Source organism: Taurulus bubalis, assembly GCF_910589615.1.
Source record: "Taurulus bubalis genome assembly, chromosome: 21".
Taxonomy (NCBI): domain Eukaryota; kingdom Metazoa; phylum Chordata; class Actinopteri; order Perciformes; family Cottidae; genus Taurulus; species Taurulus bubalis.
In genome coordinates, this window is record NC_136609.1 from 455,001 (window position 1) to 474,540 (window position 19,540).

At 47.1% G+C, this 19,540-nt stretch overlaps 3 protein-coding genes across 5 annotated transcripts; 2 read left to right on the forward strand and 1 right to left on the reverse strand.

Annotated features, from left to right (window-relative positions):
- Positions 1-1,603: 1,603 nt before the first annotated feature.
- setdb2 (SET domain bifurcated histone lysine methyltransferase 2) lies at positions 1,604-6,258 on the reverse strand. The gene is made up of 10 exons (XM_079236692.1): positions 6,129-6,258; positions 5,884-5,997; positions 5,425-5,511; positions 5,216-5,313; positions 4,907-5,131; positions 4,449-4,777; positions 3,985-4,378; positions 3,356-3,691; positions 3,184-3,272; positions 1,604-1,868 (listed from the first exon to the last, which is right to left on the reverse strand). The coding sequence occupies exons 1-10, from the start codon at positions 6,160-6,162 to the stop codon at positions 1,703-1,705; spliced, it is 1,872 nt and encodes a 623-aa protein (XP_079092818.1). The 5' UTR covers positions 6,163-6,258; the 3' UTR covers positions 1,604-1,702.
- Positions 5,873-13,815, forward strand: LOC306752871 (uncharacterized protein). Of its 3 annotated transcripts, none has more exons than XM_079236698.1 (9): positions 5,873-5,932; positions 7,245-7,436; positions 7,747-7,869; positions 8,196-8,341; positions 8,413-8,550; positions 8,622-8,809; positions 12,025-12,104; positions 12,188-12,271; positions 13,596-13,815. In XM_079236698.1, exons 2-9 carry the CDS (start codon positions 7,250-7,252, stop codon positions 13,736-13,738), a joined length of 1,089 nt encoding a protein of 362 aa, XP_079092824.1. In that variant the 5' UTR covers positions 5,873-5,932; positions 7,245-7,249; the 3' UTR covers positions 13,739-13,815. The 3 variants fall into 3 exon arrangements, with proteins under 3 accessions (XP_079092824.1, XP_079092823.1, XP_079092825.1); XM_079236697.1 differs by lacking the exon at positions 5,873-5,932 and adding an exon at positions 6,727-6,953; XM_079236699.1 differs by lacking the exons at positions 5,873-5,932; positions 13,596-13,815 and adding exons at positions 6,727-6,953; positions 13,231-13,563.
- An 866-nt stretch (positions 13,816-14,681) lies between these two features.
- On the forward strand, positions 14,682-19,065 carry f7l (coagulation factor VII, like; the record flags this gene model as incomplete). Its single annotated transcript, XM_079236696.1, has 8 exons — positions 14,682-14,769; positions 17,126-17,292; positions 17,367-17,391; positions 17,460-17,573; positions 17,648-17,788; positions 18,059-18,147; positions 18,312-18,432; positions 18,518-19,065. The coding sequence occupies 8 exons, from the start codon at positions 14,682-14,684 to the stop codon at positions 19,063-19,065; spliced, it is 1,293 nt and encodes a 430-aa protein (XP_079092822.1).
- Positions 19,066-19,540: the final 475 nt, after the last annotated feature.

Sequence of the window (19,540 nt, forward strand, 5' to 3'; positions counted from 1 at the left end):
ATGTTGTGGACCTACAGGATGTTGTGTAGCATGGACCTACAGGATGTTGTGGACCTACAGGATGTTGTGTAGCATGGACCTACAGGATTTTGTGTAGCATTAACCTACAGGATGTTGTGGACCTACAGGATGTTGTGTAGCATTAACCTACAGGATGTTGTGGACCTACAGGATGTTGTGTAGCATGGACCTACATGATGTTGTGGACCTACAGGATGTTGTGTAGCATGGACCTACAGGATGTTGTGGACTTACAGGATGTTGTGGACCTACAGGATGTTGTGTAGCATGGACCTACAGGATGTTGTGTAGCATTAACCTACAGGATGTTGTGGACCTACAGGATGTTGTGTAGCATGGACCTACAGGATGCTGTGGACCTACAGGATGTTTTGTAGCATGGACCTACAGGATGTTGTGTAGCATTAACCTACAGGATGTTGTGGACCTACAGGATGTTGTGGACCTACAGGATGTTGTGGAGCATGGACCTACAGGATGTTGTGGACCTACAGGATGTTGTGTAGCATGGACCTACAGGATGTTGTGTAGCATGGACCTACAGGATGTTGTGGACCTACAGGATGTTGTGTAGCATGGACCTACAGGATGTTGTGGACCTACAGGATGTTGTGTAGCATGGACCTACAGGATGTTGTGGACTTACAGGATGTTGTGGACCTACAGGATGTTGTGTAGCATGGACCTACAGGATGTTGTGGACTTACAGGATGTTGTGGACCTACAGGATGTTGTGTAGCATGGACCTACAGGATGTTGTGTAGCATGGACCTACAGGATGTTGTGTAGCATGGACATACAGTATGTTGTGTCGCATGAACCTACAGGATGTTGTGGACCTACAGGATGTTGTGTAGCATGGACATACAGGATGTTGTGTAGCATGGACATACAGGATGTTGTGGACCTACAGGATGTTGTGTAGCATGGACATACAGGATGTTGTGGACCTACAGGATGTTGTGTAGCATGAACATACAGGATGTTGTGAACCTACAGGATGTTGTGTAGCATGAACCTACAGGATGTTGTGTAGCATGTACCTACAGGATGTTGTGTAGCATGAACCTACAGGATGTTGTGGTGATGTTGGCAGTCAGGGAGAGTTGACTGTCGAGTGTCACACGAGATTCCTGGCAGTCGGGGTCGGTGTCAACACTGAGTTGTTGAAGGTGATAGTGAGGTCGTGGGTGGGCGAGCCTTTTCCTGAAAGGAGAAGGAGTTCAGTTTTGTCAGGGTTAATTTTCAGGTGCTGTGTGGACATCCACTGAGAGATGTCAGTCAGACAGGCAGAGATCCGTGCTGCTACCTGTGTTTCTGACTGGGGAAACGAGAGGATCAGTTGGGTGTCATCAGCATAGCTATGGTAGGAGAAGCCATGCGAGCGAATGACAGAGCTGAGAGAGTTGGTGTACAGAGAGAAGAGGAGAGGAGAGGACCCAGGACGGAGCCTTGAGGCAACCCAGTAGTGAGAGGACAAGGTTCAGACACAAAGAAGTTTCACAATAAAAGATTTACTAGCAGGTAAAAAAGAGTCCTCCCATATTTCAAAATAAAAGTCTTTACAGACATTGATTTTTAGTAGATTTATTTTTGAAAAAACATGAAAATCGAACAGAAGTTTTCAGTAGAAAAATTAGTTTTGGTTTTGTCGGCTGAAGCGTGTGAACCGGTCAGGTGGTTACTGAGTTTCAGCGTGACCTTCGACCTCACACACGTTACACAGCTTCTCCTCCGTGGTGAACTGGCCCCGGCAACCGTTGCTACCGCAGAGGCAGGGTACTTCCTGTTTACTCCGAGAGTCGGCGCAGTACTTCCATGTGAGCTCAGTGCCGGCCTTCACAACCCTGAAGGAGACAGAACCATCACCATCATCATCATCATCATCATCATCATCATCATCTCCACCACCACCTGCTAGCCCCTGCTCCCTACCCTTCACCTGTTAACTCCTGCTCCCTACCCTTCACCTGTTAACTCCTGCTCCCAACCCTTCACCTGTTAACTCCTGCTCCCTACCCTTCACCTGTTAACTCCTGCTCCCTACCCTTCACCTGTTAACTCCTGCTCCCTACCCTTCACCTGTTAACTCCTGCTCCCTACCCTTCACCTGTTAACTCCTGCTCCCTACCCTTCACCTGTTAACTCCTGCTCCCTACCCTTCACCTGTTAACTCCTGCTCCCTACCCTTCACCTGTTAACTCCTGCTCCCTACCCTTCACCTGTTAACTCCTGCTCCCTACCCTTCACCTGTTAACTCCTGCTCCCTACCCTTCACCAGTTAACTCCTGCTCCCTACCCTTCACCTGTTAACTCCTGCTCCCTATCCTTCACCTGTTGACCCCTGCTCCCTACCCTTCACCTGTTAACTCCTGCTCCCTATCCTTCACCTGCTAACTCCTGCTCCCTACCCTTCACCTGTTAACTCCTGCTCCCTATCCTTCACCTGCTAACTCCTGCTCCCTACCCTTCACCTGTTAACTCCTGCTCCCTACCCTTCACCTGTTAACTCCTGCTCCCTATCCTTCACCTGTTAACTCCTGCTCCCTATCCTTCACCTGTTAACTCCTGCTCCCTACCCTTCACCTGTTAACTCCTGCTCCCTATCCTTCACCTGTTGACCCCTGCTCCCTATCCTTCACCTGCTAACTCCTGCTCCCTACCCTTCACCTGTTAACTCCTGCTCCCCATCCTTCACCTGTTAACTCCTGCTCCCTACCCTTCACCTGTTAACTCCTGCTCCCTATCCTTCACCTGCTAACTCCTGCTCCCTACCCTTCACCTGTTAACTCCTGCTCCCCATCCTTCACCTGTTAACTCCTGCTCCCTACCCTTCACCTGTTAACTCCTGCTCCCTATCCTTCACCTGCTAACTCCTGCTCCCTACCCTTCACCTGTTAACTCCTGCTCCCCATCCTTCACCTGTTAACTCCTGCTCCCTACCCTTCACCTGTTAACTCCACACAGCTTCTCCAGTTTTCTTTTTGTTGCCATAAATGTTCTGTTTGTTTGTTTGCTCTGTCTTTCCATGTTTTGTTTTGTTCCGTTTGTCTCTGTCTCTTGTCCCCAGTGTAAAGCGTCCTTGAGTATCTAGAAAAGCGCTATAAAAGTTATTTTTATAAAAAACATTACGATTATCACCACCATCATCGTCATCCTCACCTGCTGGTGAAGAAGGCCACGAGGGGGAAGCCGGGGTCGTGACAGTCGCTGAAGACGTTCTGGGTGAACAGGTTGGGCTGGCAGCTGTGCTGTGGGGAGCAGAGACGGGGTCAAAGGTCAATCCTCATATTGACCTTTAAGAGAACGACATCATCGATGACCTTCCTCTTACGTTGAGGAAGCGGCTCACGTTTCCCTCCTTGCTGGCGTCCAGGAAGTAGACGTCCTCCACCTCCATCGCTCTCTTCAGGCCGTTCACGGCAACCGTCCTCTCCGGAGGCGGAGCCGGGTCACCTGACTCAACTGGAGGCGGAGCCGGGTCACCTGACTCACCTGGAGGCAGAGCCGGGTCACCTGACTCACCTGGAGGCAGAGCTGGGTCACCTGACTCACCTGGAGGCGGAGCCGGGTCACCTGACTCACCTGGAGGCGGAGCCGGGTCACCTGACTCACCTGGAGACGGAGACGGATCACCTGACTCCCCTGGAGGAGCTCCAACCAGCACGGTCTGACAGAAGGAGTTATTGATCAGGAGTCAAAGTATTAATTGATCACTAAAACACACTGTTAGCATCATTAGCTATGTTAGCTGTTGCCATGTTGAGAGCCATGTGGAGAAAATCGAAATACTTTGTTGTATTTTTACTTTGTTATAGTACGAACTGAAGTATTTCTATACTGTGATGTCGAAGCTTTTACTTCAGTTGAATAGATACATGGAGAGCAGTATTCAGTACTATATTGAGACGTAATAGAAGTACACAGTACAAGTACTTTATACTGGACTCGTCGGACTCTGACCTGGTCACCGGGTCTCTGGATCACGGGGACGTGCAGGGGGGGCCACGTGGCTTCAGGGGCCGGCGCGGGTTGGGGCGGCTCCAGCACGGTGCTCCGGCCCTCCAGCACCGGAGGGGGCAGCCACTCCGTCACCACCTCCACCTCGTCGTCCGACGGGAGGTCGGACCTCGTCAGCTTCGGGGGCGACGGCTCGGCGGGACTCTGGCTCCTCTGCAGCATCACGCCTGCGTAGACGCACACGAAGGTGCCGCGGTCCAGGTCATCGCGGCACCGGACGCCCCAGCCTCGGCCGTCGGTCTGGAAGACCTGGAGGCGAACCCTGATCCCCCTCTGGACCAGCCGGTTCTGACAGCGGGCCCGGACGCAGCCGCACCAGGGGCCGCACTCGTACACCCTGAGGACATTCAGCACATGAGGTCACACGGTCACTTCCTGGTCGTAGTTTCTTGAGCTAGCGATCTCACCCTGAGGGGACGGACTCTGGCAGCCGGTGGTGGCTGTAACGGCGCCCTCCTCGGGTCGCGGCGGCACAGGCGCAGCGCAGAGTGTCGTCGCAGCCGTCGGTGCAGTCGCAGCACACGTCGAACAGCGCCGGCCCGCGGGTCAGGAAGCAGCCGTGCGGCCAGCGGTCCTTCCTGTAGCGGAACTCGGCAGGTCGAGCGCCGCCGTCTCCGACACACAGCTGCACCGGCGTGGGCTCTAACCCCCGGCTGAGGTCCATCTCCGGACACCGGGGGCCCGGCGGAGGGGGCGGGTCCAACTGAACCGAGGGATTAAAGGTGAAGAAGTCCACCTGGAGAGAAGTACACAAAGTACTTTACTCTAGTACTGTCCAGAAGTACAACGTAATACATCAGTCACAGTACTTTTACTTTGATACCTTCACATTCTCGTACCGGTCCTTGAACGCATCGTAACAAACCTGCAGGACGTCGTAGCTCTCTGTGGCCAACAGGAAGCGCAGCACGTCGTCGTGGTCACGGAGACTCTGTCCACACGGGGCTCTGTAGTGGACGTCCCAGTCGTCCCCGTCCTCATCCTCGGCGCTCAGCCTCTTGAAGCCGCAGAGCAGCGGCACCTTCAGGGGGTTCTGACCCCAGAACGCAGGGGTGCACTGAGGCATGCTGGGTAAAGAGGGCAGGCAGGCCTGAAGGGAAACAACAGTACAGTGTGTAGTACTCAGTGTGTGTACATGTGTATATATACATATGTGTATGTGTGTGTGTGTGACCTTGCAGCAGGGGTGTGGGTGGTACTCCAGCTGAACGGGGGTCAGAGGGGGCAGTAGCTCCTCTCGGCCTGAAGGTGGGGCTGCTGGTAGCAGCTCATCTGGACAGGAAAACACCGCCAAAATAATACTTTTTAATATCTTTTATTCAAAAGCAGAGGAGTGATTGTTGTGAAAAATAGTAAAGTTTCAGAATAAAAGCCTGCGTTCACCTGAGCCGATGACCACCTGGACCACAGAGTCCTGAGAGGCCGGAGGCCCGTTGAGGCACTCCAGCAGCTTCAGGCCCTGGACGTACTCTGATGCACACAACAGGAAGTCAGCGTCAGGACAACAGGAAGTCAGCGTCAAGACAACAGGAAGTCAGCGTCAAGACAACAGGAAGTCAGCGTCAAGACAACAGGAAGTCACCGTCAGGACAACAGGAAGTCAGCGTCAAGACAACAGGAAGTCACCGTCAGGACAACAGGAAGTCAGCGTCAAGACAACAGGAAGTCACCGTCAGGACAACAGGAAGTCAGCATCAGGACAACAGGAAGTCACCGTCAGGACAACAGGAAGTCAGCGTCAAGACAACAGGAAGTCAGCGTCAGGACAACAGGAAGTAAGCGTCAGGACAACAGGAAGTCCAGTTCAATAGCACCAAAGAAGAATGCAGTCTAGAGTCCAACCTTTATCTGTAGCTGTGCTCTTCTTCAGGACCCTCTTCAGGTGATCCAGGTACTCGAACACTCCACTGAAAACCTGATCCACGTCCTCCTCGGCCCAGAAGGCTTTGGCTCGCTCTGAAAACAAAATACATTTTCTATAAACTCATTATTTGTACCTAATTATATCTGGACCAGATCAGACCTGGTCTACATCAGCCCAGTTATTGGGTCAGTCACACCCGCACCACATGAAGCCCAGTTCCTACCGACGTCCTGTGGTTCTAAAGGGTTCTCTTCCATCCTGTTAGCCTGTTAGCACCCAGCTAGCTTCGCTCAGCTGAGAACCAGCTGATATTAGCTTAGCTTCGTTAGCTGTTAGTTTCCATTCACTTCTTGTTGACAGTCTTTGAGTAGAGATGGAATCCGGAAGTTCTCTTTGTCCGGTTTAATGAGGAACGTCACTATTAACAGCGTGAATGTTCCACATTCGCGTTTTAACTGATTTAGTTATTATCCGTCTGTATTGATGGTCCTCGGCCACCGTACATTTGTGGATACCGCTGCCCTGGGCCGAGTTTTCCAGGCAGTTTTTCAGGCAGTTTTACGTTTTACGCCATAGAGGAGATGACACAGGTCTCCAAGGGTGTGTCATCTCCTTTATCTCAATAAACTTTCTTTTACCTCATTATTTTTGTCACATGTCGAATTATTGATGACGTTTTTTATTTTAAGTATTTGTTCGCTGAACGCGGTGCATCAGCCTGGAAGTCACAGCTCAGGGTCGACAATTCAATCTAGTCCAACCCTTCGCTTTTTGAGTTGACCTAAATCGACCACCGTAGCACTGGTTATACATTAAACACACCGAACTATTTCGCAACAAGCTTTTTAATCTTCTTCATAAACAAATGAATTCACACGAATCTTCATAGTTCCGGATGAACATCACCAACCGGACTAAATCCGGTTATAACGGTTTACCGGCGCCTTCTACCGTAAACCACTTCCGGTGGAGTTTTGTAACAATGTAACAATAAACTTATGCAATTTAAAAATGCGGAATCATTAAGAACAGAAACCCGCAGGAAGAGGTGAGAATAAATGCTTCTTAAATGTATAGAATACTACATGAGAATAAATACTTCTTAAATGTATATAATACTACATGAAGTTCTGTTAGTACATACTGATTTATGATAATAAATACTTAAATATATAGAATACTACATGAGACGAAATACTTCTTAAATGTAAAGAATACTACATGAAGTTCTGTTAGTACAGACTAAATACTTCTTACATGCTTCTTAAATACACAAATACTTCTTAAATACACATAAATACTTCTTAAATACACATAAATATGAATACTTTCTCCTCAGCTGAGATGTCTCCGGTGCGGCGCTCGGTGAGCAGTGCATTGTGGGGGATGTGTGCAGCGGACTCCATGTCCATGCCGGTCCACTGGTACTACGACATAGACGACATCAGGAGGGACTTCGGCGGCTGGATGTCCGGCCTGGCGACCCCCAGAGACCGACACCCGTCCAGCATCCTCAGCCTCTCCAGCACTGGTACGAGACCTGGACCCCTTTGAGTCCTGGACCCCTTTGAGTCCTGGACCCCTTTGAGTCCTGGACCCCTTCGAGTCCTGGACCCCTTCGAGTCCTGGACCCCTTCGAGTCCTGGACCCCTTCGAGTCCTGGACCCCTTCGAGTCCTGGACCCCTTTGAGTCCTGGACCCCTTTGAGTCCTGGACCCCTTTAAGTCCTGGACCCCTTTGAGTCCTGGACCCCTTTGAGTCCTGGACCCCTTTGAGTCCTGGAGACCCTGTTCATGGTCTGGGGTTCACAGGAAGCTTTCATGTTTGTTCTGCTGTTTCAGCCGGTAGCGGTCGGACCGCCTGGTCTTCCGGCGCCAAACGACCCGACGTGGTCGGTAGTGTGATCCTCCACGACAAACTGGACCTGTGGAAGACCTCCAAGGGCTTCGTCCACTACCATCAAGGTACTAGTACTGATACCGGGTATTGAGTAATGATTCTGAAGAGTCTTCAGTGATCCTTGTTTGTGGTTTTCAGTGATCCTTGTTTGTGGTCTTTAGTGATCCTTGTTTGTAGTCAATAGTGATCCTTGTTTGTGGTCAATAGTGATCCTTGTTTGTGGTCTTTAGTGATCCTTGTTTGTGGTCTTTAGTGATCCTTGTTTGTGGTCTTTAGTGATCCTTGTTTGTAGTCAATAGTGATCCTTGTTTGTGGTCAATAGTGATCCTTGTTTGTGGTCTTTAGTAATCCTTGTTAGTGGTCTTTAGTGATCTTTGTTTGTGGTCTTTAGTAATCCTGACGCCCGTGCTGCCCGTCCTGTCGGACTACGTCCACTTCCTGACCACGCCCGGCTCGCACCGCGACACCTACGCCGAGTCCTTCCACCGCTCCTTCTTCTCCAGCTGGCGGGACAGCAGGCCGACCTCACCCCGTCAGGTAAAACAAACGCACCCTCCCGCAGTGATCAGCTGGGTTTCTGTCTTACTGGACTGGTTTTTGTTTTTCAGGTTCTGGCGTTTGCAGAAAAACGCAGCAGGCAAATGTTGAGCTCCCCGTTCCCCGACAGCCAGCTGGACGCCATCGGCTGCCTACCCATGATCCTCCCCTTCATCCTGCTGTCCGCCTCGGCCAATGAGGAGCAAGCTGTGGGTTTCTAATGCACGTTCAACACAAAGAGGACCTTCTCTGTCTGACCTTTGACCTTGTCTGTCTCCAGGTCTCAGCAGCCGTAGAGTTCGTGAAGCTCACCCACCCCCACCCGAAGGTGCCCGAGTACGTGTCGATCTACAGCCGGGCGCTGCACGCTGTTCTGGGCGGAGCCAGCATCCGGCAGCAGGCGGAGCGCGCTCTGAAGAGGCTGGGCACCTGGGAGGACTGCCGGAGCTATGGACGCAAGGCGGCCAGGTCTTTAGTGATGGTTGTCTGTGGTCTTTAGTGATGTCTGTGGTCTTTAGTGATGGTTGTCTGTGGTCTTTAGTGATGTCTGTGGTCTTTAGTGATGGTTGTCTATGGTCTATAGTGATGTTTGTCTGTGGTCTTTAGTGATGTTTGTCTGTGGTCTTTAGTGATGGTTGTCTGTGGTCTATAGTGATGGTTGTCTGTGGTCTATAGTGATGTTTGTCTGTGGTCTTTAGTGATGTTTGTCTGTGGTCTTTAGTGATGTCTGTGGTCTTTAGTGATGTATGTGGTCTTTAGTGATGTTTGTCTGTGGTCTTTAGTGATGTTTGTCTGTGGTCTTTAGTGATGTTTGTCTGTGGTCTTTAGTGATGTCTGTGGTCTTTAGTGATGTTTGTCTGTGGTCTTTAGTGATGGTTGTCTGTGGTCTTTAGTGATGGTTGTCTGTGGTCTTTAGTGATGTCTGTGGTCTTTAGTGATGTTTGTGGTCTTTAGTGATGGTTGTCTGTGGTCTATAGTGATGTTTGTCTGTGGTCTTTAGTGATGTTTGTCTGTGGTCTTTAGTGATGTTTGTCTGTGGTCTTTAGTGATGGTTGTCTGCGGTCTATAGTGATGGTTGTCTGTGGTCTTTAGTGATGTTTGTCTGTGGTCTTTAGTGATGTTTGTCTGTGGTCTTTAGTGATGGTTGTCTGCGGTCTATAGTGATGGTTGTCTGTGGTCTTTAGTGATGTTTGTCTGTGGTCTTTAGTGATGTTTGTCTGTGGTCTTTAGTGATGGTTGTCTGTGGTCTATAGTGATGGTTGTCTGTGGTCTTTAGTGATGTCTGTGGTCTTTAGTGATGTCTGTGGTCTTTAGTGATGGTTGTCTGTGGTCTTTAGTGATGTTTGTCTGTGGTCTTTAGTGATGGTTGTCTGTGCTCTTTAGTGATGGTTGTCTGTGGTCTTTAGTGATGGTTGTCTGTGGTCTTTAGTGATGTCTGTGGTCTTTAGTGATGGTTGTCTGTGGTCTTTAGTGATGTTTGTCTGTGGTCTTTAGTGATGGTTGTCTGTGGTCTTTAGTGATGTTTGTCTGTGGTCTTTAGTGATGGTTGTCTGTGGTCTTTAGTGATGTCTGTGGTCTTTAGTGATGGTTGTCTGTGGTCTTTAGTGATGTTTGTCTGTGGTCTTTAGTGATGTTTGTGGTCTTAAGTGATGGTTGTCTGTGGTCTTTAGTGATGTCTGTGGTCTTTAGTGATGGTTGTCTGTGGTCTTTAGTGATGGTTGTCTGTGGTCTTTAGTGATGGTTGTCTGTGGTCTTTAGTGATGTCTGTGGTCTTTAGTGATGTTTGTCTGTGGTCTTTAGTGATGTTTGTGGTCTTTAGTGATGGTTGTCTGTGGTCTATAGTGATGGTTGTCTGTGGTCTTTAGTGATGTATGTGGTCTTTAGTGATGTCTGTTGTCTTTAGTGATGGTTGTCTGTGGTCTTTAGTGATGGTTGTCTGTGGTCTTTAGTGATGTCTGTGGTCTTTAGTGATGTTTGTCTGTGGTCTTTAGTGATGTTTGTGGTCTTTAGTGATGGTTGTCTGTGGTCTATAGTGATGGTTGTCTGTGGTCTTTAGTGATGTCTGTGGTCTTTAGTGATGTCTGTTGTCTTTAGTGATGGTTGTCTGTGGTCTTTAGTGATGGTTGTCTGTGGTCTTTAGTGATGTCTGTGGTCTTTAGTGATGTTTGTCTGTGGTCTTTAGTGATGGTTGTCTGTGGTCTTTAGTGATGTCTGTGGACTTTAGTGATGTTTGTCTGTGGTCTTTAGTGATGGTTGTCTGTGGTCTTTAGTGATGTTTGTTGGTGGTCTTTAGTGATGGTTGTCTGTGGTCTTTAGCAATGTTTGTTGGTGGTCTTTAGTGATGGTTGTCTGTGGTCTTTAGTGATGTTTGTCTGTGGTCTTTAGTGATGTTTGTCTGTGGTCTTTAGTGATGTTTGTGGTCTTTAGTGATGTTTGTCTGTGGTCTTTAGTGATGTTTGTGGTCTTTAGTGATGTTTGTCTGTGGTCTTTAGTGATGTTTGTGGTCTTTAGTGATGGTTGTCTGTGGTCTTTAGTGATGGTTGTGGTCTTTAGTGATGTGTGTCTGTGGTCTTTAGTGATGTTTGTTTGTGGTCTTTAGTGATGTTTGTCTGTGGTCTTTAGTGATGTTTGTGGTCTTTAGTGATGTTTGTCTGTGGTCTTTAGTGATGTTTGTGGTCTTTAGTGATGGTTGTCTGTGGTCTTTAGTGATGGTTGTGGTCTTTAGTGATGGTTGTGGTCTTTAGTGATGTGTGTCTGTGGTCTTTAGTGATGTTTGTTGGTGGTCTTTAGTGATGGTTGTCTGTGGTCTTTAGTGATGTTTGTGGACTTTAGTGATGGTTGTCTGTGGTCTTTAGTGATGTTTGTCTGTGGTCTTTAGTGATGTTTGTCTGTGGTCTTTAGTGACGTCTGTGGTCTTTAGTGATGTTTGTCTGTGGTCTTCAGTGATGTTTGTGGTCTTTAGTGATGTTTGTCTGTGGTCTTTAGTGATGTTTGTCTGTGGTCTTTAGTGATGTTTGTTGGTGGTCTTTAGTGATGGTTGTCTGTGGTCTTTAGTGATGTTTGTGGACTTTAGTGATGGTTGTCTGTGGTCTTTAGTGATGTTTGTCTGTGGTCTTTAGTGACGTCTGTGGTCTTTAGTGATGTTTGTCTGTGGTCTTTAGTGATGTTTGTGGTCTTTAGTGATGTTTGTCTGTGGTCTTTAGTGATGTTTGTCTGTGGTCTTTAGTGATGTTTGTCTGTGGTCTTTAGTGATGTTTGTTGGTGGTCTTTAGTGATGGTTGTCTGTGGTCTTTAGTGATGTTTGTGGACTTTAGTGATGGTTGTCTGTGGTCTTTAGTGATGTTTGTCTGTGGTCTTTAGTGACGTCTGTGGTCTTTAGTGATGTTTGTCTGTGGTCTTTAGTGATGTTTGTGGTCTTTAGTGATGTTTGTCTGTGGTCTTTAGTGATGTTTGTCTGTGGTCTTTAGTGATGTTTGTCTGTGGTCTTTAGTGATGTTTGTGGTCTTTAGTGATGTTTGTCTGTGGTCTTTAGTGATGTTTGTCTGTGGTCTTTAGTGATGTTTGTGGTCTTTAGTGATGTTTGTCTGTGGTCTTTAGTGATGTTTGTTAGTCTTCTTTGGTGAGATGAAGCCACCTGTTAGTCAGATCTTTCACAATAAAAGCTTCCTGTCTGTGTGTTTCAGGTTCCCTCAGGGTGCTGACGAGCAGCTGAAGGTCCATCAGAGCGCCGTGAGCTACCTGGGCCTGGCCTGCTACACTAAAGGTCCACCCAACGTCATGTGACCTGTTCAGGCTGTCATGTGACCGCTGACGAAGCTCTGATGTGTGTTTGTTGTGACCCAACAGGAGCTCTGTCCAGCTTGTTCTATCTGGCCCACGAGTTCCACGACGACGTCAGAGGAGGAATCCTGGCCAACACCAACTGTGGAGGTTCGTACAGAAGCCTTGAGCCCAGGTTCTCTTTGCTTCCGGTTCTCTTTGCTTCCAGGTTCTCTTTGAGTCCAGGTTCTCTTTGCTTCCGGTTCTCTTTGCTTCCAGGTTCTCTTTCAGTCCAGGTTCTCTTTGAGTCCAGGTTCTCTTTGAGTCCAGGTTCTCTTTGAGTCCAGGTTCTCTTTGCTTCCAGGTTCTCTTTGAGTCCAGGTTCTCTTTGAGTCCAGGTTCTCTTTGCTTCCAGGTTCTCTTTGAGTCCAGGTTCTCTTTGCTTCCAGGTTCTCTTTCAGTCCAGGTTCTCTTTGAGTCCAGGTTCTCTTTGAGTCCAGGTTCTCTTTGCTTCCAGGTTCTCTTTCAGTCCAGGTTCTCTTTGAGTCTAGATTCTCTCTGAGTCCAGGTCCTCTCTGAGTTCAGGTTCTCTCTGAGTCCAGGTTCTCTTTGAGTCCAGGTCCTCTTTGAGTCCAGGTTCTCTTTGAGTCCAGGTTCTCTTTGAGTCCAGGTTCTCTTTGCTTCCAGGTTCTCTTTGAGTCCAGGTTCTCTTTGAGTCCAGGTTCTCTTTGCTTCCAGGTTCTCTTTGAGTCCAGGTCCTCTCTAAGTCCAGGTTCTCTTTGAGTCCAGGTCTTCTCTTTGAGTCCAGGTCCTCTCTGAGTCCAGGTTTTCTCTGCGTCCCTTAACCTGGTTAACTTCCTGTTACAGTTGAGAACTGTAACCGCGGGGCGGCCCTGGGGGCCCTGCTGGGGGCCGGGTCCGAAGGGGGTGCCGGCGTCCCCCAGCAGTGGAGGGACGAGCTGAGTCCAGGTTCTCTTTGAGTCCAGGTCCTCTTTGAGTCCAGGTTCTCTCTGAGTCCAGGTTCTCTTTGAGTCCAGGTTCTCTTTGAGTCCAGGTCCTCTCTGAGTCCAGGTCCTCTTTGAGTCCAGGTTTTCTCTGCGTCCCTTAACCTGGTTAACTTCCTGTTACAGGTGAGAACTGTAGCCGCGGGGTGGCCCTGGGGGCCCTGCTGGGGGCCGGGTCCGAAGGGGGCGCCGGCGTCCCCCAGCAGTGGAGGGACGAGCTGAGTCCAGGTCCTCTCTGAGTCCAGGTCCTCTCTGAGTTCAGGTTCTCTTTGAGTCCAGGTCCTCTCTGAGTCCAGGTTCTCTCTGAGTCCAGGTCCTCTCTGAGTCCAGGTTCTCTTTGAGTCCAGGTCCTCTTTGAGTCCAGGTCCTCTCTGAGTCCAGGTTCTCTTTGAGTCCAGGTTCTCTCTGAGTCCAGGTTCTCTCTGAGTCCAGGTTCTCTCTGAGTCCAGGTTCTCTCTGCGTCCCTTAACCTGGTTAACTTCCTGTTCCAGGTGAGAACTGTAACCGCGGGGCGGCCCTGGGGGCCCTGCTGGGGGCCGGGTCCGAAGGGGGCGCCGGCGTCCCCCAGCAGTGGAGGGACGAGCTAAGAGACGCCCAGGAGTTCATCCCCGACATCCTGAAGGACATGGAGTGACAACATTACCAAAATAAAAGCTTGTCTTCCTGTTTACAACTGCAACAATTTATTATTTTAATTTGAAAATAAAAATGTGTTCCATAATTTTGTTTTGTTTGTGTGTTTTTAGAAGAAAAGAAATTGTAGATTAAAGCAAAAAATGATGTACACAAATTATTTATACTTAATAATATCTTAATATATCATTATATATATATACATATATATATATATATACATATATATGTATATATATAATATAATAATAACCATCAGTTCCTTTAGGACCAAATAAAATCCTCTGAACAATCTGATCAATGAATCAACCTTCATTTTGAATGAATGAATATATACTTTATTAATCCCCAAAGGGAAATTTTTTTGTCGTCATCAGTAGCGCCTTACAATTGACAAGTGAAGATATAAACACACAAGATAAAAGATCAATACATAAAGAAGCAACAGGGATGAAAGATATATACAAATTAAAATAAAGTCATATATATACATATATATTTAAATATACACAATAAAATAGAATAGAATACAATTTTATTGTCTTTCACAGTACTTGTCCACACAGTAGTACACAAAGTATGTAAAAACTGAATATAATAAAGGAACCATTCTTCATCACAAGTACTTTCCCTTTGATACTTGAAGTACATTTAGCTGATACTACTTGTACTGCATTGTAAATGAAAGGGACGTGAAGTGTTTTCAGACATTTTACTAAAGGGTTCTGATAGTAAAACCTAAATAAAGAAGAGTTGACCATGAGAGACGTTCCACCTGGTCTTTAAGAGGTCTGCCCCCAGAAACACAAGAACATGAAAGAACCTTATAGGTGACGGAGAACAGAGGTCCACTGCTCCCCTCAGAGGTACTGCAGTATTTGTACCACATATCTGTGGACCACAGAGGGTTTTGTGTGTTTTTCTGACCTTTGATCAGAACAAACATGGCGTCCGTCAGCAGAGAAACAAGGCGACTCTTCTTCCTCCGTCTCCTCATCGCTTCTATCCCAGCATGCACTGGGCTTCCTGGAGGTCAGTGTCAGGTCTCTTCTTCTTTATCTTCTTCTTCTTCTTCAGTTTTCATATCAAACAGTCGTTCACTTGTCTCCACTGTGACGTTCTCTGAACAGCTGATCAGGTTACGTTAGCATGTTAGCTAAGCTATCATAAACGTTGAGGTACTTTGGGTTTAGTTGTTTTTGTTTTGGCTAAATGTCCTCGAATTAGCACTATTGTTAGCTTAGCACAAGTACAGCTGAGACTGAAACTTCTGAATCACCGTCTCCATCTTGTTTTTTGTCTGTCTCCATCTTGTTTTTTATCCGTCTCCATCTTGTTTCTCCATCTTGTTTTTTGTCTGTCTTCATCTTGTTTTTTATCCATCTCCATCTTGTTTCTCCATCTTGTTTTTTGTCTGTCTTCATCTTGTTTTTTATCTGTCTCCATCTTGTTTTTTGTCTGTCTTCATCTTGTTTTTTATCCGTCTCCATCTTGTTTTTTGTCTGTCTCCATCTTGTTTTTTGTCCGTCTTCATCTTGTTTTTTATCCGTCTCCATCTTGTTTCTCCATCTTGTTTTTTGTCTGTCTTCATCTTGTTTTTTATCTGTCTCCATCTTGTTTTTTGTCTGTCTTCATCTTGTTTTTTATCCGTCTCCATCTTGTTTTTTGTCTGTCTTCATCTTGTTTTTTGTCCGTCTTCATCTTGTTTTTTATCCGTCTCCATCTTGTTTCTCCATCTTGTTTTTTGTCTGTCTTCATCTTGTTTTTTATCTGTCTCCATCTTGTTTTTTGTCTGTCTCCATCTTGTTTTTTATCCGTCTCCATCTTGTTTTTTGTCTGTCTTCATCTTGTTTTTTATCCGTCTCCATCTTGTTTTTTGTCCGTCTTCATCTTGTTTTTTATCCGTCTCCATCTTGTTTCTCCATCTTGTTTTTTGTCTGTCTCCATCTTGTTTTTTGTCTGTCTTCATCTTGTTTTTTATCCGTCTCCATCTTGTTTTTTGTCTGTCTCCATCTTGTTTTTTGTCCGTCTTCATCTTGTTTTTTATCCGTCTCCATCTTGTTTCTCCATCTTGTTTTTTGTCTGTCTTCATCTTGTTTTTTATCTGTCTCCATCTTGTTTTTTGTCTGTCTCCATCTTGTTTTTTATCCGTCTCCATCTTGTTTTTTATCCGTCTCCATCTTGTTTTTTGTCCGTCTTCATCTTGTTTTTTATCCGTCTCCATCTTGTTTCTCCATCTTGTTTTTTGTCTGTCTTCATCTTGTTTTTTATCTGTCTCCATCTTGTTTTTTGTCTGTCTTCATCTTGTTTTTTATCCGTCTCCATCTTGTTTTTTGTCTGTCTCCATCTTGTTTTTTGTCCGTCTTCATCTTGTTTTTTATCCGTCTCCATCTTGTTTCTCCATCTTGTTTTTTTGTCTGTCTTCATCTTGTTTTTTATCTGTCTCCATCTTGTTTTTTGTCTGTCTCCATCTTGTTTTTTATCCGTCTCCATCTTGTTTTTTGTCTGTCTTCATCTTGTTTTTTATCCGTCTCCATCTTGTTTTTTGTCCGTCTTCATCTTGTTTTTTATCCGTCTCCATCTTGTTTCTCCATCTTGTTTTTTGTCTGTCTTCATCTTGTTTTTTATCTGTCTCCATCTTGTTTTTTGTCTGTCTTCATCTTGTTTTTTATCCGTCTCCATCTTGTTTTTTGTCTGTCTCCATCTTGTTTTTTGTCCGTCTTCATCTTGTTTTTTATCCGTCTCCATCTTGTTTCTCCATCTTGTTTTTTGTCTGTCTTCATCTTGTTTTTTATCTGTCTCCATCTTGTTTTTTGTCTGTCTTCATCTTGTTTTTTATCTGTCTCCATCTTGTTTTTTGTCTGTCTTCATCTTGTTTTTTATCCGTCTCCATCTTGTTTTTTGTCTGTCTCCATCTTGTTTTTTGTCCGTCTTCATCTTGTTTTTTATCCGTCTCCATCTTGTTTCTCCATCTTGTTTTTTGTCTGTCTTCATCTTGTTTTTTATCCGTCTCCATCTTGTTTCTCCATCTTGTTTTTTGTCGGTCTTCATCTTGTTTTTTATCCGTCTCCATCTTGTTTTTTGTCCGTCTTCATCTTGTTTTTTATCCGTCTCCATCTTGTTTCTCCATCTTAGTTTTCGAGCACAAAGTGGCATCTTGTTTTGTCCGACCCAACAGTCCAAAACCCAAAAATATTACATTTACAATGATGTAAAACCATAACTTAGAAATATAGAAATAATGACAATGGACTAATCTTTGGAGTTGTCAATCAAACGGATTTCCATTCAGCCTCTAGTGGCCACCGTGGGTAACACGCTCAAGTTCACTAAACGTCCCAGCATGCTAAGCTTCCAACACCTTCTTCTTCTGTGTGAGGAAATAAAGGCGGCGTGTTCGTGAGCAGACCCGAGGCCAGCGTCTTCCTGCATCGCACTCGTCGAGCCAACTTCCTGTTTGAGGAGCTGAGGACAGGAGATCTGGAGCGCGAGTGTCGGGAGGAGAAATGCTCCTACGAGGAGGCGAAGGAGATCCTCATTCAGCCTCAGCAGCTGGTGGGTCCAGACCCAAAGTGTGATTCGTGGTGGTTCTGGTTTCGGTGGTTAACTTGTGCTATTTCTTCTCTCAGGAGAACTTCTGGAGGCTCTACACAGGTACGTCTGGCTTTCATACTCACTCATTATTGCTCTATTATGCTTAACATACTACTTCCTGTTTGCAGCGGTGGATCACTGCCTGTCGTCTCCCTGTAAGAACGGAGCCACCTGCACTCGGCACTTTGACACATACGTCTGCAAGTGTTCTCCCGGGTTCCACGGATCCCACTGTGACAAAGGTAATCACGGAGTTCTTTACTGCCGCTGAAGAAGTCGTGATGAACAACGTTTTATTTCTTTCTGTCTCCGGCAGCCCGTCCGGCCTCACTGCTCTGTCGCTACCGAAACGGAGGATGTGAACATTTCTGCAGACATTTTCCGAACCGTTCTCACGTGTGTTTCTGCGCTCCGGGGTATCGTCTGCACCGGGATGCCGGCTTTTGTTTGCCCGAAGGTCAGAGCTCGTCAGAGACGTTAGAGACCAGATTAAAACCAGTCACTGTGTAAATGCACCAGCGGCAACAAAGCACCACTGACACTAAATAAGCGTATTTACCTCCTGGAACACGTTAGCAACCGCCGTGTACACACCGGCAACTACACCGGCAACTACACCCACACCCAACAAACACTGTTTACTGACCTGGGACCGTTAGCTCCCGTTACCCTGAGGAAACCTCTCAGACCGCATGTCTTCAGTGACAGTCTTGTGTCTCTGGTCCAGATCCTGTGCCCTGTGGAAGACCTCAGATACATTTTGCCCCGAGGGTCGTCAACGGGGAGAACTGCCCCAAAGGACAATGTCCGTGGCAGGTAAGAGCCTGGAGGTATTATGATGATGATCCGGGTCGAATGGTATTCAAGACCTCCTGAACGAGAACCGATCTGCACCGCTGGATATGATTCCACATTACAGCGCCTCTGGTCTTGGAGTCTTAACGCTGCACCTTATCTTCTTATACCTTTGCTGGTTTCAGGCTCTGCTAACTGAGCGCAATGATTTTTCCTGCGGAGCCGTTGTCCTGTCCGATCGCTGGGTTTTAACTGCAGCTCACTGCGTTTGGAGAAAAGATGCATCCATCTTCAACGTCATCGTCGGTAAGAAAGTTGCTTTGAGCTTTTCTTGCTTTCTACCTCCTCTTCGTGGTATCGTAGCGTAACCAAAAGGTATTTCCCCGTGAAGGTGAACATAACCGCAAGAAAGACGACCAGACGGAGCAGAAGCGGCGGGTGGTCAAAGTGCTGATCCACCACGGCTACAACGAGACCAGCTGGGACAGCGACCTGGCCCTGCTGCAGCTGCACCGGCCCGTCAGACTGGGCCCCTACGTAGTGCCCATCTGCCTTTCAGCGCGGAACAGCACCTTCAGCCGAATGCTGGGGAACATCCGCCAATCCACCGTGTCCGGTTGGGGCCGCCTGTCGCTGTTCGGTTCCGCCGCCGATATCCTGCAGCGGCTGACGCTGCCGAGGGTCCCTCTGCAGGAGTGCCGGCTCCACACCGGGCTCAACATCACCGGGAACATGCTCTGTGCCGGGCTGAGGTCCGGCGGACAGGATGCCTGCAAAGGGGACAGCGGCGGTCCTCTGGTGACGCTCTACAAGAAGACCTGGTTCCTGACAGGCGTGGTGAGCTGGGGGAAGGGCTGCGCCACTGAAGATATGTACGGGGTCTACACCAAAGTCAACAACTTCCTGGGCTGGATCGAGGACATGATGTCCACCGTCTGAAAGCAGTCCGGGTCCACAAACCAGGACGTGAAGCAAAGGACGATGTCACGTTTTATTACGTATACAAATACAAATGCTGTTGATTTTGTCATTTGTATTATTTAGTCTCATCAGATTCACCGTCAAAGATCTAAAGGGATTATTTTAACATGACATTGATGCTTTTATTCGTTCTGGAAAAATAAATAAAGACAAAGTGAACTTCCTGTGTTCTTGTTTGTTTCATTCAATGCAGAAATGTATTTTGTGTATTTCCAGCAACCTGTACAGCTGCACACCTCTTCATGAAGCTTAGACACAAATTACAACTCGATGTGAATGAGTCTGAGCCTTCAGTGACTCATGACACGAATGCAGCATTCTATCAACAGAAGTTGTAGTTTTCTAGTTTGGGTGGAGCTAGGCTAGCAGTTTCCCCTTGCTCCCGGTCTTTGTGCTAACCTAAGCTAAACATAGCCCCCGTTTTTTGAATGTC

Excerpts from the sequence above, each read along its gene's own strand:
- setdb2 (XM_079236692.1), bottom strand. The coding sequence starts at position 6,162 with ATGGAAGAGAACCCTTTAGAACCACAGGACGTCG. Across the intron at positions 5,512-5,883 it reads GAGCACAGCTACAGATAAAG|AGTACGTCCAGGGCCTGAAG; the intron begins GTTGGACTCTAG and ends TGTGTGCATCAG. Across the intron at positions 3,692-3,984 it reads TCCAGAGACCCGGTGACCAG|ACCGTGCTGGTTGGAGCTCC; the intron begins GTCAGAGTCCGA and ends TCCTTCTGTCAG.
- LOC306752871 (XM_079236698.1), top strand. The coding sequence starts at position 7,250 with ATGTCTCCGGTGCGGCGCTCGGTGAGCAGTGCATTGTGGGGGATGTGT. Across the intron at positions 7,437-7,746 it reads CCTCAGCCTCTCCAGCACTG|CCGGTAGCGGTCGGACCGCC; the intron begins GTACGAGACCTG and ends CTGCTGTTTCAG. Across the intron at positions 12,272-13,595 it reads GGCCAACACCAACTGTGGAG|GTGAGAACTGTAACCGCGGG; the intron begins GTTCGTACAGAA and ends TTCCTGTTCCAG.